Here is a 22628-nt window from a genome sequence, read left to right on the forward strand (position 1 = left end):
ACTGTGTGTGTGTGGAAGGGAGGGATCAAAAAGATAAACGTTATGATTTAGAGTAAATATTAAGAAATGGTACTTATATAATAAACTGAGTATAAATGACATTTTTGTCAGATCTCAAGATATAAAACATAAGAGTTGCTTTTTTGCATTTACATTTTCACCATTATTTTTATGAGCTTTTACAAATCATGTGAAAGTAAACGTCTCAGATGTGTAGAGCTACTGTTTATCACTATGGAATTTAATTAGGAAACATTTTTATTAAGACCGTAATACCATTGGGGTCTGTGCAGCTTTGGTGAAGGTATGTGCCCTGGGGGGATTTTGTAGTTTGAAGCTACATGTGCAGGCTTTCCATTTAGAAATACATCACATTGATTTCAGGTGAGGGATATAAAAAAAAAATAATATGCTGAATTATATGTTGTTCCCCACTGTCTTGGATCTGGTGCACAAACAGCTGTTTGGCAGACAGTTCCCAGCTCATGTTGGAGAGACTGGCAGGATCTCAGGATAAGGGTGAGGCAGGATGTTAAATCTGATCCTGCACTCAGGCAAAGTATGCATACAGAAAAATGTTAATGCTGATCAACAGGAGTGCATTAAAACAACAGAACCTGGACCAGAACACACTTTCTCGGAGATTGGGAACTCTTGGAACTGGAGTATCTTCTGATTGCCGTACTGCTGAGAGACACAATCCTGCAGCCTGACCACATCTCACCCGCCGAGTTGGCTCTGAGCCTGCAACATCACACACAAAGAGCAGACACAGGAACTTACTCAGTGTGTGTGTAGATGAGTATCACATGATGGCTGGTTTTATTCCAAGGGCTACAAAAAGTCTTACCCAGGGAGCCATGGTGGCTGACAGAGGACACTTTCTGTAGAGGGATTTCTCTTTGTGGCTCTTCAGTTATTGTCCACCAGGTCAAGTTACACAACTATGAGAATAGAAGAAGCAAGTACAACAAGATTTAATTTGTCTGTAATATAGATTTATAATATAGATTTAAAATTAAATGACCACAAACAGACACAAAATGACCAAAACCCTATCTGTACCCACGGGCACAATTTTTCACAATATATAGGTTTCACTCTTTTGCCAGTCTGTAGGTTAAACGTGATTCAGTTTTATGTCTATGTGTTTCATTCTTTGTGTTAATTCGCAGAACATCATGTTTATCAAGTATTATATTTTAATGCAACAAGTTCAAAGGAGAAAATACCACATATAAATGTTTGGATGTTGTAAACATGTGTAGTTGAAATTGAGAAACTGCCAAATATTGTTTGAAAAGCATAGTGAGGAGGTTGAAGCAGATTTGCCTGCTTTCTAGTTCGGGCTTACTGATATGTGTTGTACCAGATTATTCTATCACAAAGGTTGATATTTGCAGTCTAGGTTCATACAAAGGCCACAGTAATGTCAGATCTGACAAATGTGTCACTCTATTGTGCACAACACTACTTGTACGATTATTCTCTGTTGTCGCTTGTTGATATTTGGATCTACTGTTGAAAGACAGGGCCTCCCTAACTGTCTTTTGACATAGAAACCAACCTTCATATAATCCAGTCTGAAATGTTCTGCACTTTGTTACTTGGCTTCACATTCATCGGTTTTATTTTTGTAGATAATCTAACAGGTGTATCAACAGAAAAACTATATATGTAAGCTATGTGTACACACCTGTTCGTGGCCGGGCGGCGGTGTGAGCAATGATACTATGGCAACCACAATAGCAGTGAGCCCGCAGAGCAAAATGGCAAAGTGGAGATAGTGGACACTGCGCAGCACTGCAGGTGCTGAGTCCACAATGCCACATCTGGGAGGAGGGAAGGCAAACTCCAGCACCATCCTACACACACCCACCACCAGACCAACCATCAGGCCCCAGAATGCACCCTAAAAAAATACACACACATACAAATTATATAACATGGTTTCTTGAAATGTTGTGGCAAATTCCAACTGCTAAAATTATGAGTCTAATTCAGTGGTTCTCAACGACCTCTGCCCTTGTTATTGTCCAACTATCCCTCCTCTACCTGTTGATGATTACCCAGATAGGGTGAACACGCCAATGCACTTTGCCTGCCCTATTCCATCCATGATGTTATCATCCAGCTCCTGACTGCCTGAACACACCTGATCCAGGTAATCAGTAGTGGTTAGGTTGGAAGACAAGCAGGTCAGGTGTTCTTGAGGACCAGGGTTGAGAATCACTAACTGACGGAGCAGCCCTGTTTTATTCTTGGGTGTGTCTAGTTCATAACACTCTCACTTTTCCAACATATTTTGTTGATGTCATGTCACACTTAAGTACACAGATAACCCTCTGTGACAACTTTCAGTGAAGAATGTGATCTGTGCAGTTTGACTTACCACACATTAAAATCATCACCCTGTCACAGCACACAAAGCAAACCTCTGTACTTGTCATTACATTTTCCTACTGAAATAGTTCTCTTTAGCCCCTAAGTCTCTTTGAGCTGTTTCTCTCCAATGTGCACAAAAAACATCTAATATTATTATTTTTAGGTTGCCTACCTACTGCTTACCTACCACTTCTTCTGGTTTGAGTTAATACATATTTTAAAACAGCAAACATTAGTGCTAAATATAATGACACTAATTACAGGGTCAAATTAGTGTTTTAATAAGTAATGTGTGCTCATAAATACTGTAAATAGTAAATACTGTAGGACTGTATTGATTATCCTGCCTTCAGACTACCTAGCATGAGACACATCCTTTGGTAATATGCGCCCTTTGACCCCAGGAGTCAACACCATGAAAGTGATTCTTAAAGTGAATTGCTCATGTATTTAACTCCCTGAAGAAATAAAAAATTCAAACCTTTTGGTTGATGTGCTATCAACGTTCCTTGATATTTTTTTGATAACACTAAAGTAAAATGGTAACACTCAAAAGAAACAGAACATGACATTTCCCATCTCTACTATTAAAAGTCTTACATTTGGTATAAAAGTGAAAGTATTTAGTAATCTCAGTTTGCTAAGTTTTTTTGCTAAGTAGCACTAACCACTAACAAATTGAAATGTTTTATCTTTCATTAATTAATAAAATATCAACACAACTAGAAGAAAAATCACAGCACACCACACCAAATTCAGCAGGATGCATTATCTGCGGACCATGAATGTCGGAAAAATATTTAGGATTATCCAGTATTTTAAAAACGCTAGTCTGACACCCCAGTGTTTCAGTTGCTTGGACACGTTGGTCTCTCCCACTAAAACCTAGTGAAAAACTGAAAACTTAGCATCTATGCCACTAACATATCAATATATTAGTGACATAGATAGCATCCACCTATCTGCAAATCATCAAATTAGTGTTTGCTGTGATATTGCTAACACACACTGTATCCCGAGGCATTTTTATTGTAAGTTCATTAAAACAGACTCTTTGTACTGTAGCTTCATTCAGAAATGGAAAAAGACAAAAGTTTAACTTACAGTAATTGGGAAAAAACCCTTTCATTTTGAAAACCCAGAGAAAATTTTCTTCATTTTAGCAGTTAAACATCATGCCAACCAAGAGCAGACACACCCTGGCCCTGCTATATTTAAACAATCTGCAGCAGCCTGGCCTTTACTTGCAGTCGAATAGTTTCAACACGTTATTGGCTCTGGATTGATACACACTCTCACTTCTGCATTGTTATCTTTTTTGGCTCACTCTTTATCTTCTAATAATCACATGTTCCCTCACATGCACTGTTATGAAACACAAACAATCACTTTCAATAATTAAGGTGAAACAGCTACACATTCATTCTCGCTCCCACAGAGAAAATAAAAACTAATGCACATCATGAAATGAGCTGGCAAAACGCACAAACTTCCTGAGGTGGACACACATATTCACACAGATTCAGTAAGGGAGGGAGGTTTTCTGGATCCCATGTGAAGCTAATAAAACTGCGCACCAGTACACTGCAGGAGAAAACACTAAACTTGCGCTGTGGAAAAACAAATAACTCCAGAATGTTCTGCAGCTTAGTTCTGTTTGTGACACGACTTACTAATGTATCTTTTCACTGTGCATTGAGAAGCAGTACTTTGTATTTTAATGTAGTCCCCCAGGGTGTAGTCCCTGATTAAAAGTTTATTTTCTAAATTGAGTATTTATAAAGTTGCATGTTTTTGATGAAAATTAATAAATTTTTCAATTGACAGAATTTGATGATCTGTCAGGGCTCTTTAAAGCAAAAATGCCTAACATTTGCTAGTTTCTGCTTCCTAAACATGATCAATTGCTGCTTTTCGCTTTTTTACATCAGTGAATGTTTAAATATATTTCAGCTTTTTACCAAACAGAATTTGTGCGCTATATATTTTTTGGGGCAAAATCACAACTAATTAATAGATAATTAAAAATAAATAAATAATCATGAGTGATAGCCATAAACTGTATAACACAGAACTGTATATATGGAGTCTGGGAGGATTCTCATGCATGAATTGCTTTTATGTGTTACATACCTGTTCGTTTGTCCTCTTCCAGAACACAGCCAGAGTAAAAACCGCAGTGACCGGTGGAGCAAGGTAACTCGTCACAGACTGGATGTAAACATACAGTTGCCCACTATTGGCTGACTGTAGTATAGGGATCCACACCACACTTACCACCACCAAGATCACTGTGACAATCCTGGAACAAACATGTACAGTAGTTCTCTTTCAGTTCCTCTACACAAACGTTTCCTATTTCGTTATAGGTCCTTGTATTAAAAGTCTTTCACAAGTACAATAAAGCAGGACAGATGCTCCCTGACCACTATGCCACCTGAGTGTCCCTCCATCTGAGAATGTCACACCTGCCAACCAGTAGCAGCTCTCTCTCTGTGGCCCGGGGGCGATATTTCTTCCAGATGTCCATAGTAAAGAGTGTTGAGCAACTGTTGAAGATAGAGGTCAGTGAAGACATCAGAGCTGCCATCATCACAGCGATCATAAGTCCCCGCAAACCTGTAACAAATACAAATGCATGCAGATAACATTTTTTTAAAATAAATAAATAAATATTTTTTTTTGTTTTTTTGACACCTATTAAAAATTAAAATGTGCAGTATTCTCACCACTTGGCATGAGTTCAATGACCAGTTTGGGAAAAGCGATGTTGGAGCATCCCACCTCAGCTCCACAAACTCGTACACACTCTTCTGGATCCACACAGCCTACAGAGTCTGAAACATGAAGACACACTCAGAGGTAACACAGGTGTGTGAAAGACGAAACAAGATGTTCTACTAATAGAGAATTCATGTTCGTTTGCTCTAATTTCTGCTTAAGAATATATGCTCACATGTACATTTAAAGCACTGTTGGTTGCTGTTGCGTTATTTGTAATGGATAATGGCCACACACAAAAACAAAATCCACTGGACGTGCAAAAATATTATTCATTTCAAAGTTCAACAGCGTGACCAAAGAACACACAGTGTATTGATAAAAACAGGAAGAGGCATACAAACCTGGCTATATTTTGAATTTTTACTATTAATAAAGCTCATTTAAACTAAATCTAAAGGGCAAATGAACTGTTGTATATCTTTCACAGACAAAAATCTTGTACTTATACAAGTTTACATTACATGTATGTTTTTTCTATACAGTCTTTTGCACCATTTGATCTTCTTTTGTTATTTTCAGTCACCTAGTAGGCACGGTTTCCTTTGACTAATATATGATTAACTGAAGTTATTTAACTGTGATTGTATTGTATTAAAGTTACAATAGTGTACTTTCAAATCAAATATGTAACCTATGTATGTCCAATTACAGAAGCACCTTCTGAATAACTAAACAGTACTGCTGCCATCACTTTCATCCTTCAGTCAGGTAAACTGTGGAAGCTGAATGCATACCTCAGCACAAAAACATGTGGATGCTTGTCCACAATTCGAGTATAAACATCTCAGTACAAGTACATTACAGGTACGTTTATGGAACATCAGTCAGAAAAGGAACCTTCAGTCCTAATTCACTACACATGATCTCACACCTCTACTCTGCACTGTAGAATAACAGGCGAACACAACAGAGCTGTCAATCACACCACATTAGCTTTTTTATCATTATAATCGTTGTGTGATGATCAACAAAGTGTCACTTGTTGCTTTAAAATCTCCAAACCTGCCATTATTTTAATCCTTAACTAACCCAGGCATTCATTCGTTTCTTACAATGTTTCCTCACTGCGATTCCGGGAGACCTTCCAGTGACAAATCTCACGATTAATCCCATGATTAGCAATGAGTCTGGTATCTGACCTAGATTACTCAAATGGGACACTGGGAATATTATCTCGTCTTTAATGTATAACTGCCATGACTGATTATCCATTATGTTGACTGATTAAAAGAATGAATGAGCAGTTATTTTGGGAACCAAATATTCATGCAAGTAATTTCCAGTAACAGTGTATGATGCTTTTAGATATGCTCATATGAGCATTTGAAGCCTTTCTTGGTCTTGTAGGGGTCCTTTAAACATCCCTGAATATTTTGTGTTCTAATCCGCACACAACACATTTGACTAATGGTGTGTCCATACACTCGAATATGATGGGCATTTTATCAGTTTTTACCAAGTAAATTATTACTCGATAAAAGGATTATTCTAATAATAATTATTCGATCATGAAAATTTACCCCGACTTTTAATAGTTTTTAATAATATTGAAAGAACAAGTAAACATTAATCATCAACAAAAGGCTACAGCAGAATAAAGAGAGTTCCAGTGAAACTTTTACCGGCTTGGTTATTAAACTGGGGTTTGTAACGGTTGTGACTTTGGAGAAAGAAACCAGATTTCTCTCCGTCTGTCCGCGCCAGAGGGTGGGGTTTGAACCTTTCTATTTCCTAACCGACTACCGGACACTCCGCCTCTCTGCCCCCGGTAACTGAGCTTCCACTGCCGAATTCCAGGGTCGGGCAAATACCGGCAAGCTGGATCTCGACCAAGTCTGGAGAGACGTTTTCAAAAGGAAAAGGAAGCGACGTGGACTCGGACACGATGGAGTGTAGTTAGTGAACTTTATGAGCTTCCTCCGCGTTTCTCCAGGAACCATTCGTGAGCAGCTGTGAAGCCGTCAGAACACAAAGAAACAGGGAAAGTGACTCGTCAGCAGCGCAATGTTGGGAGCGAGTCACACATGGTTTCAACACATTTAAAAGAGCACTTTTTTCTGTCTCGAGTGCTTGTTCCGCTTTGTGTTGACTCACTGGCAGACACGAAGACACACGCATCTTTCCAGACAGCTGCCTGCCTCGCGTTAGGTAACTTTGTCGGCCGCGGCAGCTGAACCGGGTCGCCCCTCAGGTGAAAGGCGTGGCGCTGGGCGGGGGGAGCTTTGTTCCAACAACACCTGAGATCTGTTCTGAGCCGAAGCCTGGGCTTAGAAACTGTCCCAGCAACTGCTTTCCCTCGGATTAAAGTCCCTCTGTTTTCCAACTCACGCACCCAAGTCGCGCGCGCGCACACACATGTTATGTACCGTTATGACAGTTTGCACTTTTTCGAGAACTGACCCTTCGGACCAACGAGTGGAAACTGGGTCACGGTGGTGCCGGGACTTAACTGCTTGCTGACTGGTGGATTAACATAGGCAATGGCGCTGTCTCAGATCCAGTGTCTGGACGAGCACCACGTCAACTGGCGCGTGAGCGAGAGCAAACCGGAGTTTTTCTACAGCGAGGACCAACGGCTGGCGCTCGAGGCGCTCATCTCCAGCGGCCACGATGCGTTCAGTGAGTACACCACAAAGAACGGCGTCCGGGACTTCCTCTCGGAACCGGAGCTGGAGAGGATTGAACGTACAGCGGAGGACTACCGACCTGGGTACGAACATTATCAGAAACCAGAGACGCCAGGCCCGGGGAACACTACTCCGGGTTCTGGGGAAGAAGCTGGCGACGGTGAGGTGTCGCTCCAGTATTGGCCAGACCGGTCTGAAGGCTCAGTGGCGGAGCTGGACCTAGGTTGGCCCGAGGCCATCTCATATCGAGGGGTCACAAGGGTGACTGTGCACACCCAGCCTCCGGTCGAGGGGCACACGCACATCAAGGAAGTGGTTCGAAAGAGCATTGCATCAGCTCAAAAGGTTAGATGGAGCAGTGGACAGGGGGATAATGATGATGATGATGATGATGGGTAAAACACACAGTAGTCCAAAGAAACCAGTTGACTAACTGCCTAACTGTGTATCTGTATGCACCACGGTAATGTGATGTAGAAATAAGTAATAAGTAAGTAATGTATAATCTAATGCTAAACAAAATAACATACTAGTACCTCTACTTTAGCCTAGTTGAAGTATATTATTCTGGTAATACTGGAAGATACCATCTTTGATGAAGGTGGAGTGGGGGAAGACAAAGTGAAATGGTATCTTCCAGCTACCAACGATGACACACCTGATCCAGGTAATCAGCTGTGTGTAGTTGGAAAGCATGCAGAGCAGGGGTCCTTGAGGACTAGGATTGAGAACCAATGGACTGGTCAATTAATGGAAATTTAATCTGCAATTCGTTTGTCTTAAAGCCAAGAACAGCTGCCTGACGTTTTACATAAAAGATTAATTATTTAATCAAAAACAAGAACTTGTGTTAAATATGTATTTTTAGTTGAGTGTAGTGTGGAATCACTAACCAGGTTAAAGGATCATTGACTAGAGGTTTGACTTGCAGCTTTCTCCAGTCACACCAGAAATGGCTTTGTAGTTGTACACTAGGCTAAGTATATCACTCAAAATGTATTTGTCTCTGTCTCATACCCACTTCCCTTTCAGCGGTGCCAGCTCACACATCCACATAACAGTTAAACAAAAAAAACAAAAAACAAGTCGGATCTTGACACGCTGGTTGGAAAAAAATGCTCTGACATTATTAAATATGTTACATGCCAGCACGCTATAGATCACCTTCCCCTCGCAGGTATATAAATACGGTCCTATACTCATACACTACTCAAGTAAAAAACCAAACAAACATGAACTTGATTATACTGGATTGGATTGAAATACTATTTGTTGGGGGGAGGGGGGTCTGCACTTTTAAAGTTTAAACTTGCTAAGGTGAAGAACAAGTAGACATTTTTGTGTGAAGAGTGCCATGTTGTCCTTGAGTTGTCGAACCGAGTGTTCACCCACTTCACACCCTACCAGTTTCCTTATTGAGCATTTACATTCAGAATGTTCTCTGTTTTCACATTTTTTATGTATTGTTCAAATCCAGTTCTCACGTTTCCAGCTTCCGCTGAGGATTTAATGAGATTAAAATTGTTGATAAGAGCAGCTAAACATGCACCCACCCTCTCAGACCAGGAAACACTAAAATAATTTCTGGTTTCCTGTGTGTGTGTGTGTGTTGCAGGTCATAGCTGTGGTGATGGATGTGTTTACAGATGTGGATATCTTTCGAGACCTGCTGGATGCCGCCTACAAACGCAAAGTGCCTGTATATATCATCATTGACATAGCTGCTGTTCCCTGCTTTCTTTCCATGTGTGGAAGAGCTGATATGCACCGTGGACATCTGAAGGTACGTAAGCAGTTACATACACACAAGTGATGTTTTGAGATGAGCTAGTTGGATTGATAGCTACATATGATAAATTATCTGTACAATAGAATAGGGTCATTAAAAAAATCTCCAGTTCTAATGTTTAAATTGGAAATGTAAATATATAGAAACTTAAATATGTTTTTATTATAGACACTTTTTTCAATAATATGAGACTATACACAAGAAATGTTTAGAAACAAGGTGACATAGGTGTAACTGGGTTTTGGCAGAAGGCCTTGATAAGGTGCATGCACTAGCTAGTTATTCGCCATAGGCGTATTTCTTTGTTATTCTTTGCTTCTGTGAGTTAAACTGGTCTAGGCAGTAACAGAAAATACTTAGTATTCCATGGGGGCTTTTTAAAAAATTTTTGGACTGGAGGCCAGAAAGACACTATGCACATTCCATTATGTGCTGCAGGCAGTTAAATAAGCCATGTTACTGTCACTTTACTTTATGTTCCATGTTTCGCTTTCATTCCTTCTGCCTTCCCCACAGCCCTAACCGCCAGACCCCCCCCCCCCCTCGCTTTCAACTTCTTTCTTATCTGTCTTCTCTACTGTTATTATGAGCATTTATGACTCTTATGCTCTGTGTCTCCTGTGAGATTTCACACAGAACATTTACTTGGAAGGATGACGCTTGGCCTGTAACCACACCCTTATCACTTGGCCAAAGACAAACAGCAGAGGGTGTGTCATACAGGCATGCACATTCATAGATATAGTCCATGCTCTAACCTGCACAGTATTCCAACGTGAGGTATTGTTAGTATTAATAGAGATAATCTGTTCTTAAGCAACAAGAAAAGTAATTCTTTTCTGGCTTCCCCTTATTTTTTGCCTTTCTTTCTTTTTGTTCACTAAAATCCTTCCATCACTACAAAATCCTCAAGAGCCCTTGTTTACATAGCATTAAGCCTGCATGTATTTGTATGGATGCAGAATCTGCGCGTACGCTGCTGTGGTGGAGTGGAGTTCTTTACAAGGTCAGCACAGAAGGTGCGTGGTTCCCTGAGCCAGAAGTTTCTCCTGGTAGATGGAGACAGAGCCATTTCTGGTTCATACAGGTGAGCGATAAACTATATGTTGTGAGTGTTCATGTGCATAGTGCATTTCTGTGTATCATTTATATAAAGCTGCTATAATTTTTATGTTAACATGGATTAAGGTGATTAGGGGTCAAAGAGACCATATACAATTTTCAACCAACTCTGCAGTTACTGTTCCCTCTGTGCAGCTATTTGGTGTCCTTCAGCTTATTGTTTTGGCTTTCTAGCCTGCAACTTTACTTTTTGGTCATTCAGTCTCATCCAGTCTCAACCATTTGACAGATACACGACAAAGCTGTTTAAAGCGACCGGCATAGAATTATCTACTATATACTACGTAAACAACAGTGAACAGCAGAAGAGAATTAATACTGGGCTTAGATTTTTTGAGTGTTTAGAAATATGCCACCATGTGAATGATAATGTTGTTCACCGGTTAATGTCCAATGTTCACTCTCTGGTGGAATGATTAAGGTGTAATTTGGGGTTTTCTGAGATGGACATGTGACAGTAATCCTCAAATGAAAAACTAATTATTTATGTTTTTGGTTTTCTGTCATTCCAGCTTCACCTGGACTTCCTCTCGTTTGGATCGTAACCTCATAACTGTAATCACAGGACAGGCAGTAGAGACCTTTGACCTGCAGTTTCGTGACCTTTTCCTCATGTCCAGGGGTGTGTCTCTCAACAAGGTTCCTATGGTAGACGAACCAATCCCTGATCCGCTCCCTCAGGCAGCTCCTGCTCCGGTGTCAGCTGCTGTTGCTAGGAAGCTCATAAATCCCAAATACGCACTCGTTGCCACAGGAGCTCACACCAGTCCAGCTTCCTCTGACCAGAACTCAAGCAACAAGAACTCAAACTCCCAGAATCCAACTGGGCTAAAAATAACCAAAGGACGTCTTAAGGAGGTGATTGAAGAGCCACCCATACACCCGGCATTAGCCAATATGGAGAAAGCATATCTGATTCCATACCTGCCCACATGGCCAGAGCCAGACCCACCCAGCGATGTGATTGGCTTCATCAACATCAGGGATGAAAAGCGAGCCAATCAAGTTCACCTACAGAGATCAGAGAGGTTTGAGGTCAGCCAGGCTATACGTTTCAGCTCACCACTGACTCTACCATCCCCGACAGAGGAACCTGTTTTGGGTCAGGACAAGGCTGCTGGAACAGCTAAACCTCCCCCTGCTAATGCAAATGCAGAGGCCTCTATTCCTGTCAGTCCAACCAGCAAACAGGTCAAAGAGCAAATACACATACCTCAGAATAAAGACCAAAGTGACACAACAGATTTTAGAAGTACTGCACAGCAGTACAGCACAGCACAGCACAGCAGTACAGCACAGCAGCCAAACACACCTTCAACACAAGACAGACAAAAAACAAATGCTCACACTCCCACATCACCACCCATTGTTACTGCTGATTCACAGTCCATGGACAATGTAAATGAAACTCCACAGACACAAATTGTTGCACCTCCTGTTCCTAAACGCCGCACACTGCATTTAGTCATAGACTCCATCCCTTCTGAGCAGCCTGGCCAACCACTGGTCACTCTGGTAGAACTGGACCAATTGGAAAGTCTAGACACATCTAGCAAGAAGAGAATCCGGGAGGAGCCAACACAAACCCATCGTCGCTTAACATTAAAGGACATTGACAGGGATTCTGGCAGCAATGACAATGGCAGCCAAGACAGCACCAAGGTCATGTGTGACCGACACGCCAATGACGATCATCCTTCAAGTGCTTCCACAGCCTCAGAGGAGGAGTTTTATGATTGTTCCCAGCAAGAGCAAATTGACCCTTTAACAAACGGAGTAACGACAGGTTCAGGACGTGGGCATCGCCAAGGAGATGGGGTCAACATGATGGCCCGTCTCTCCCAGAGCATGCTGGATCTGCGGGAGCCCAGCCAATCTGAGGACAGCGCTGCCCTCATCCGCCAATCACAGGAGCTCCGCAGAAAAGGTTTCCCATCACCTCATAGGCACATAGGACAGGTAAGCATCCAGAAATAATTTTAATATTACTATTTCTACATGGCAGCTTATATTTGCTAGTTTCAACTTCTCAAAAGTGAGGATTTGCTGCCTTTTCTGAATTGTATTGGTTTGTATTGTTAGTTCAAATGTTAGACTAAGAAAAACTGCAACAGACATTTTTACTTTTTTTATTTTACAGAATAAACTATTTAGACGGTTGGTTAAACTGAAATGATCAACAGATTAATTGATACTAAAAAACTTCTATTTAAAAAAACACCTAACGGTTTGAGTAACTTTATAAACATAGCATGACAAATTGTACCTAGTTCACACTTCTTGTTTGGGAGAATTTGTTAGTTTTCTCTACTTTATAGCAGTGTATATTTATTATCTCTGACTTTTAAACTGACAAAACAAACACTGTAAATTTAGATGGATGTTACCGATTTCTTACATTTTGTGGAAACTGTTAATCGAAAGATTAATTGTGGATGGCAGCTTAGATGCTAACTTAATGTGCATTTGAATTGTATAATTGCAAAAACAAGTGCAGAGATTGGCAGAAATACAATGTGGCATGGACACCTAGGTAGCAAGGTTCAGTGATGTCGCAGTTAAAAGAAACACACACACATTTAAAAATTCGTCTGAAAAAGGGAGTGTTTCAACAGGGGTGTAAAAAGCAAGCTACTACCTGCTTTCAGTAAACTTGTAATAGCCATTTTCAGTTTCAAAGGTGTGTGGGTGTGTGTGCATGTGCATGTGCACGCCGTACCTGGATAGAGAGCTCGGCTAATCATACCAGGGAGGATGATGAAGATGAAAGGCAGCATCTTCAGATAGGAAGCCAAGATCGATGCTCCTTTTACGTGACTCATGTTCTTAGCAGACAGGGACCGTTGTACAATCACCTGTACATTCAGAAATACAAGTAATATTAATTTTTACTTCATTAATATTAAACATAAATATATATTTTAAAAGAGCAAATGCAATAAATCAGAGAACAAAGAGTATTTAAGAAAAATACAATTGAATACAATTGTATTGTAAATTGTAAATACAATTGAAAACCTTTGTATGTTCTCATTGTGCCAGCAAGGTTTTCCTACCACAACCCCACAATCACCTGCAGGTATTGTAGGTTAATTGGTGACTAACTTGCCAATAAATGTAAGTGTATGGTTGTCTGTCTCTGTGTGTGGCACTGACACAGACTGGCCATTTATACAGGGTGTACTCTGCCTCTCACCCAGTGTTAGCTGGGATCAGCTCCATCATTAACATTTTTTTTAACACAGAAGGCAAAAAAGACAATAACATTTGATGAAGGCATAACTAAAAGACCCAGGGTTGAGCCTTGATGAAGTCCATGAGCATGTTTAACATGCATGTTGTATGTTGTACATGTATCTAAAAAGTCAGAATGTGGTTTTCACAATCTAGTACAGTATTATAGAAACCTTTACTCAGAAGATTCCTTCTGGAGAATGCCTATTTTTGCCATTTATATGCATAAAAAGGTTCCCAATCAAGTTATTACAATGCAAATGACTGCAGGCAGAGTAAGTTAAAGAATGGAGTGGCTGTATAAACAAAGACCTCATTATAAGGGTCCTCCTCATTTTTAAACATGTCCACTCAAGGCCAGACTAAAACTGGAACAAACACAAAGTGCTCATTGAAGTCTACACAAGTCTATTTTCACCACTGAACATTTGAGTATTTGTGTGTTTCTGCTGTTAAATGACTTCCGTTTGGTAAGCAGTGTCTTCTATCACTGTACAATGCATATGTCATTCGTTCTTCCAGAAGACTAAGGTAAGAGACAACTCTGTATTACACGTTGGCTGCATGTATATCTAGATTTACCTTTACCCATAGGCACACAAATGGAAACCATGTGCAACTTTTCTGAACTTCCTTTCGTCACTCTCTGCTCTCTGTGCTTCATCTCTCATCTAGTTGTTTCACACTTCAAGATCTCCGGGCCGTGATGTAAGACTGCAAGGACCTAAGGTAATCATTGCCAAACCTGGAAGTTACCACCGCCCCACCCGAGCAGCTGTTCCAGTGATTGGAGGACACCGTTACTGGCAAGGTCAAATGCTGCACCCTGATTCAGCCCAGGTACCTGAGAGACGCTCTGGACGATCGCCACGACGCCACAGCCCGGGCTACAAGAAGGCGGACCAAACCTCTTCACATGAACCAGCCAACCCATCAGGGTTACTAGGAGTATCTTTCTCAAAACTGAGCAATTTTAGACACTTGAGGGCACGAGGAGGAGCACCACAGAAGAAGGCAACTCAAAATAACAAGGCTGCAAGGTAGAACTGCACTACAGGTACACAAGGATGCTTGTCACTATGGACTTCCTGTTGAGAAACGTGTGACTTAATTTCATGTTTTCAAACCCTTAGGGGATTATATAAAAACTATTTGATTGGGATTTCTGACAGCATCAGCAATGGTTGGCAGTTTGATATGATTATGTTGTATGAGGTATTGTCTGTAAACGTGATCATCCAAACTATAGTTTTGTGGTTTTGATGTTTTCAGTAGAACAGTGTGCTACGATTAATAAATTTAGAGGCAGATATTGGAGAGAATATAAACATATCAGCTTATGTTTAGAAACAACTGACCATAAGTAGTAAGATTTATACTATCGAGTAATTTCTAGTCGATAACAATCATTCACTATTCTAGATGTTTTCACCAGCTATTGTTCTCTGCCCACTCAGACATTTAAAATGACCTCAATTGCTTTTCTCCTATATTCTCCTGCAATTTCATGCTATCCAATCCAATGGCTAAGCTATGAATTCTACTTTTACAAGATTAGGTTGAATATGTCAGAAAAATCCTAATGTTTTGGCCACCCTGTTCATTTACAATAGTGCAACACATAGTAGAATTATCTCCTTTCTGAAGGTTTCAACCTTAAAACTTTGCACAGGTGGTTTCATAGTGTTGCACATAGTGTTATGCCTGATCAGTTTACATGTACTGCATCTTTCTTTTTCTTCTTTTGTGAGTGCACATACAGCAAGCTTTATCAGGCAAATGCGCGGCGAGGAATTTGTCTGCGACCTGATGTATGAGTCACGCCTTAGTGTTATACCACTGTGTGTGATTACTGATACATAATTAGCAGATTGTCCAGATTACCCATGCAGATGAATGCAAAAGGGTATAAATCAAGCCTGTACAGTATATGCATGCAGATACTTCATCTAGAAATAATCCAGCACAGTTTGATGATTGTGTTTGTGCACAGTCTTTAAGTATGTCTGCTTTTGCCTCAAAGACTGCAGAAAAATATAATTGCAGCTCTTAGGTTTCTTAAGGCATTTATAAAGCCTGGAGTTGGGGTTTGGCACAGCGTTTTTTGGGCAATGGGTGGAATATGGCCTTCTTTTCCATGATGTGTAGATGTAACCACATTAGTAGAGTTTAGACTGATAGGGAAAACAGTACGAACAAATCCCAGCACATTTTACAGTGAGATGGTGCATTTCATAACTTGCATTTCATAAACAGAAGTAACATTACCATCAGATAACTCCTGTTAGTTTTCCTTTTCTTTTACGATACTTAATTGGAGCAGAAAAATGATACTGTTACTATTGTTACTATTCATGGAAACATGAATTTCTAGTTCAACTTTGGCCATCAAGATTTATTGTGCTTTAATATATATGCAAATACATTGTTCTATTTTGGGTTTTTTCACTGTCCAATAAATTTCCTAATGTGCCATATAAACAGACCATTTATGTTACCTTTAGCCTTAAGTCAGTTTACAAGGGCATGACCCTGATGTTAACATATTCCCAGGTTTCAGCTGTTGGTCAAAAATTTTATTTGGTTCTTTTTTTTGATCGATTTTAAAACTGGCAATTGAGTTTTTTGTTTTTTGTTTTTTCAATTCAGTATGTGCTTGTTTATATTCAGTTGTATGTTTGTACTTTAAACATACCTGGTCGCTGCACCAATACCAGGTGGCAAGTATGGTGAGCCCGAGTGTCATGCCAGGCCAGGGCAGGTCTCCAGTGACAGCGTCTCTGAACAGATGCATGGCGTCCTGACGTGGCAGGTGACACGTACTGTTGGGAATGATCTTACTGGGCACGGCCACTCTGTACACTTGCTCCAGGTTACCATACCCTCCAATCTTATTGAATGCTGTGGCCCAAAAAAACCCACAACTTTATTGACTGCTGTTGTATAAGTAGACCTGCTCATTAGTACAGCACAGTTCAGAAGTAGCACGTACCAGTAATTGTTAGGATGATTGCTCCTACAATCATTACAAATGTCTGTAGAGTGTCTGTGTAGATGACAGCAGCAAGTCCACCTAAAGGGCAGTGAGCATCTTTATTATCAGTCCACAACACTCTTTTTCTGTGCAGATATTGTCATGTGTTTAAAACGGAAATACAAAAATAATATTGTGGTTGTTTGTTTACCTGCAATAGTGTAGAGAGCAGTGACCACCAGCATAAGAACAGTGGACAAGTAAAGGTTCCATCCCAGACACACCTGAACAAACAAGGCTCCAGAGTACAGGTCAGTCTGATGATGGAAACAGAACATCAGTCAAGAAAAAGCCTGTGGGTGGGTGTGTGTGTTTGTGAAAGAAATTGTCGTACTGATATCTTGGTGAAGACGGACAATAGCAGGGAGAGGACAGCCAGGTAGGTTCTGATTCTCTCTCCTCCGAAACGACGACCCAGATACTCGGGCATCGTCACGATCTGGACAGACTCACATGTCAAACACCTTTGACACAATGCAGCTGCTCATAAGTTGCAAACAAAGATGCTCCTGGTGGTTTTAGGCAGAGGTGAATGAAGTACACAAACAAACTGGTTAAAGTTCTAAGTTTAGGTAAGAAACTGATCTTTCTGAGCATCAATGTGAACCTGAGTTCAGTGACTAAAATATTTAGTCTAACTTTGTTAAACTTGATACTGTTGACAACAGGACTGCAGTTTCTTTCTGGAGAAATCCAAAATGTTCAGACTTTAGGGGAAAAAAATAGTTATTCAACGAAGGTTCGATAATAGTAGCTACAACTTAGTTATTGGTTCTATAAAAACACTACTACTAATTTGTGCGGTAAACTACTAGATTATTTTTTTTTTTAAGTGACATAGAGACCAAAGATCTGTAACCTAGTTATTTGATGTGAAACAACAAGGGCAAACATTTATTTTGCCATCCCTTTGTGAGTGCATCAGAATGTATTATGTAATTGTGTTTTGCATTGATGATTATGTATAGGTACTTCAAAATTTTACTCGATAACTGAACTTGGAGGAAAACACTTAACTACTGTCAGTTAGACCATTAGCTGAATGTCTGTATGGACAAATGTTATGTGCCTACACTTCCCTTGTTTTAGAAATAAATATAAACCAATGAGAATAAATTCAATAATTTATACTCATTGTGTTTGTAGCATTGTGTAACACACTGTTGAGGAATTTTCAAAGTGGGGAATGATTGTAATGGGAATTTCTCTTGGCACTTACAGTAAGTGTACCTGCTGAACAAGCCTCAACGTGCGTGTGTGTGTGTGTGTGTGTGTGTGTCTAACCCCTGAGGAGATGTAGACAGGCACAAATACCCAGGCCAGAGCCAGCAACACGTAGGTGGCCTAAGAAACGGGCAGAAAAGGAGACAGAGGGGTTTGACCCGTGGCTCAGTAGAAAAAAAACTGAAATAAAACTTTATACATTCTCTCTGTACTCATGTGGAGTTTTTAATACTGCAGCCGAAGGCTGTTTTAATGTCTCATGTACACCACCTAATTCAGATGAGTGATACTGAAACAGCTCTGCTGCTGCCCTCTGCTGCTGGTTGCCTATTACAGCTGTAGAAGGTGCACAATCGCAGTACATTATAGCAGAGAAACCTTCATTCTAACCTAAAATGTTTAGAGTTTCTATTAACAGATAATTTATGATCTCTCATAATGTTTCATTGAATGAATCTCTGAGAGTGTCTCAACTCACATTCCACTCAAAACCAGCGACAGCGATGCCTCCAGCTGCTCCGGTCCCAGCCAGACCAATAAATAGACCTGAGCCCTCAGAACTGGCAAACAGAGATGCTCCAATCTGTACACACCAACACAAAAATGCAATGTTTCAAGTAAACTTTCATTAGCAGCAAAATGTCCTAAAAAAGTAAAAGCAGTCTTCCTGTTTTGCAATACACTATTGCAAATCATTGCTATGGGTCAAAACTTGAAATGATTATAATGGACTTTTCTACTTCGACAAGTATCAGCTCTTTTAAATATTATTGGATAATCTTACCTCTCTCAAACTATTTAAATCAAGCCATCTGTGATGTTAAGAGGGGAATTAGTGCTTTCTCACAATGGATTGTTTTTGCACATTTATTACAAACTCACTTCCTTATAATATTTAAACTTAAAAAGCTAATTTTTACCATTACCTACTACGTCAGAGAGTTTACAGATGTTGATGACACGTTTCCTAATGTGTGACTGTTTAATTTGTAACTTCTGGACAGTGTAACTTAACGTCAGCAGACACAATAGACAGTGACTAAACTCAGACACAGGTGGTGATAACTGCAGCAGATAAGTCTGAGCAGAGAAGCAAACTAGAAAAAAGTAAAGATCATTTAAAAAAAAATTAAGCATACTTTGATTCTTTACATTATTTGAATACAAATGTGTTGGCAGTTCACATCTGTGCTGAAATTGTACATCAATTATACTTTTTTATACAGTCTATAGTACGGGAAAATGAAACGTTTTTTTTAATCTTGTTTAATTAAAGCATAAATGTGGGAAATCCGCAACATATTATCGCCAATCGCAGTCTAAATACCTTATCATTACTGTGGAACTAAAAGAATTTTTGATCCAGGTGCCATCCACTGCTCCATTAGTCTGTACTGTTATTCGTCCTCCTCAAATAACAAAAGAAACATTTTATTGGTGTGCATAGGAGAAGGGTACGTTTGTTTTCCACTCCAGCGTACTCTTTCTGAGCTGCTACTGTGCTGCACAAACATTCCTGTGAGGAGAAACCTTTTAGTAGACTTGCTTCTCACTTGGTGTCCTTGTTCCAAATCATACGATGACGAGAACAAATACAGACATAATGTTTGTTTATTAGTAAAACTACAGTCTATTTTTCTTTAGACAGTACAAATGGGGCCTGTGGCCTGTAATACACAAAGTGGCTGTTCCCCACGTTTCTACTTTAGACAATAAGTTTAAACAATAAGAACAATTTTGTTACTACAATTTTCCTCAAACTTTATTTAAGTACTGTAGCCTGCTGTAGCCTGACACCCTGTACTTCTAAAATACTAACTTGTACAGTGTAATTGGTGTCAGTTGGTTACTTCTTTTGATCCTCCTTTGAAGTACTACTATTTTATTTTTGTCTGATTCATACAACGACATTAGACAGCCAGTGGCAGGATTATCATAGTGTTAGCAGGACCATTGGTGTGTCTCAGTATTGCTGAAAATCCAATTATCAAATCCACTTGCATCTACAAAAACAGCATCAGGATGATGCTGTTACAGGTGTTACAGAGCAGATCGTGAAAGACGAGCACACATACTCACCGGCCACCAGGCCATGTCCCGTCCAGCCAAGAAATATCCACTCAGAGTATTTCTGCTAACTCTGCATGATGACTGAACGAGAAGAACGTTACACACTTACATGCACATCAGCAGCCAACAAGCAGAAAAAAAACCCACACACGCATACAGTACGCCTCCACCTCTTACCCAGATGCCCACAGCAAGGTTGAGAAGGAAGTAAGTTGCTATTACAATAATGTCAGAGATGCTGAAGGACTGTTGCAGGGCATAGAAGTTGATGGTGGAATTAGACATCTTCAGTTTTCACAGTAACACACACTTTAAAATACTGCACACACGTCTGCTTGTTGTATTGAGCTGCCCTCACAACCCTTACACCTCATCCGACTACTGATTCACACTCTTAAAAACTCTGGACGTACTTTGTAAACTCCTTAAACACCAAGATAAACACATTACACTCCCTAAAACCAAAAAACAGTCCTCTCAACATACACACACACAAAACACAAAGTCAAACACACACTCAAACCCTTGGTAAAGGTTCCCCCTCGTCTAAACTAAAAGCCGACCTCGCTGTTACCGAACGCCGTACAGAGTGTTACTTCTAAGTAGGAAGAGGGTAGACACTTGTTTGAATTGATGATTAAACACATCACCCTAATGTGGCACCTGCTGAATGACACACACACACTGTGCTAGGCGATATTGGAGTGTGTGGTATGGCTGAGCAGTGGCGTACAGCAGATGCTCCTGGACCAGAGTCCACGCACACACACAGATGGTCAATCATTGGCGATGACAAGTATATAATCATTAGCGTCTAAACACACAAACATCAGCTGGTAAGTGCTGAGTAGAGTCAGTGAAGGCGTGTGAGAGAGAAACAGACACATGTTTAACAGTTTCTGAGCTGCTGATGGGTTTAGGATGAAGTTAGTGACTCTACATCTGCTCCAGTAAGACAGAAAAGTCCTCGATACTAAAAGAGAGCTTTGCACACTTTTAAGTCTGTCCTATAACAATAATCGAGAGCAGAGCTGGTAGAAGTGCTCAAAGGCAATGCTACAGCAAATGTACAAGTGAGAAAACAATGCCTTTTTAACCTCTTGATGATGTTAACACGAATATAAAAGTCTAATTCTAAATTGTTCCAAATGTGCCTTATAAAGTTGCATCTGCAGAAATCTGAATTCATCATACCTGTTTAGGTTTGTTCAAGGATAGAATGATTAAAAAAACCTTATTTTTGAGATTTTACTAAGTGTCAACATTAGGAGCTACACATCAGCTAAACTGAACCCGTTAAAAGGGGGAAATATTTGTTTTCAACAAAAATTCTATTAATGCCATAGGCTACAAACAAATCTTCTATGCTTAAAAAAAGATGGTACAGAAAGAAATTCTAGTAATGAATAAATAAGCCCAAAAATTTACCTTTAGGAATGTTGCGGAAGTAAAACAGGCAGATTCCTATACCTTCTTATTTATCTGAAGCTTTTGGTGTTTCTGCTCTGTGCCTCAGTTGACATGTACTACATAAATAAAGATTTACTTATCAAGTAATGACTTTTCTTGCTATAAATGTTCCTTTCCTGATAACTGAGCAACAACAAAATGTGCTCAGTAAACCTAAAGCTAATATGACTTTGACTGTCTGAATTGGATAAGCCTGCTTGGTTTCTACTGGTTTTATTGTGTTATCTTATCCAGTGTGAAACCTTTTTTAGTAAAAATGTACCTATTAGTGTTGTTGTGCTTCCTCAACAGTTGAACAGGAAAGATAAAGAGAGCGAATTTCAAAGTAAAAGCAGAGTACTTTTGAAAGGTCCAGACTTGGTTTTACTCACATTAGCTTTAGATAAATTTTAATCTTTTCTTTACTGAATGAGAATGAAATTTGACTTTTTAGAAGTTGTAAATTCAAACCAATCTTTATAAATTTTCTGGATTACACAAAGACTTTAAATTTTGTCCAATTTATTTTTTTCTGTGTATGTGTGTGTGTGTGTGTGTGTGTGTGTGTGTGTGTGTGTGTGTGTGTGTATGTTTGTGGGTGAGATTAATGATAATGTCCGTGGCGTCAGGGTTTCTCCATCGCCACCATCTGCTCCTAATAGCAGACAAACAGCAGCCAGCACATTTCACATCATGGAGCAAAAACAAAAGCAAACTCACTACGTTTTTGTTCTCTCTGCCTCACGGACTTGTCTTCTTGTGTTGTTGGTCAGTACAATTTAAAATGCATTTCTGTTTTGTGTGCTTACTTACAAATTTTTCAAGAGCATTTCATCACTGTGGCATTGCTACTTCCCGTTAAAGACATCTTCCACCGCTTTCCATAGCCAACACTTGGTAATAAGCAGTT

General features: G+C 39.8%; 2 protein-coding genes across 2 annotated transcripts; one reads left to right on the top strand and one right to left on the bottom strand.

Moving 5' to 3' along the window:
- Nucleotides 1-9: 9 nt before the first annotated feature.
- Nucleotides 10-21698, bottom strand: slc5a10 (solute carrier family 5 member 10). Its single transcript, XM_067499135.1, has 15 exons — nt 20447-21698; nt 20279-20350; nt 18678-18782; nt 18260-18319; nt 17310-17414; nt 17127-17232; nt 16934-17014; nt 16637-16842; nt 13427-13562; nt 5115-5222; nt 4854-5004; nt 4519-4687; nt 1697-1912; nt 851-944; nt 10-744 (listed from the first exon to the last, which is right to left on the bottom strand). The coding sequence occupies exons 1-15, from the start codon at nt 20552-20554 to the stop codon at nt 551-553; spliced, it is 1911 nt and encodes a 636-aa protein (XP_067355236.1). The 5' UTR covers nt 20555-21698; the 3' UTR covers nt 10-550.
- Nucleotides 6912-18402, top strand: fam83gb (family with sequence similarity 83 member Gb). Its single transcript, XM_067499127.1, has 5 exons — nt 6912-8141; nt 9412-9579; nt 10548-10672; nt 11220-12666; nt 14617-18402. Exons 1-5 carry the CDS (start codon nt 7650-7652, stop codon nt 14983-14985), a joined length of 2601 nt encoding a protein of 866 aa, XP_067355228.1. The 5' UTR covers nt 6912-7649; the 3' UTR covers nt 14986-18402.
- Nucleotides 21699-22628: the final 930 nt, after the last annotated feature.

This window comes from Channa argus, chromosome 3 (assembly GCF_033026475.1).
Source record: "Channa argus isolate prfri chromosome 3, Channa argus male v1.0, whole genome shotgun sequence".
Taxonomy (NCBI): Eukaryota; Metazoa; Chordata; class Actinopteri; order Anabantiformes; family Channidae; genus Channa; species Channa argus.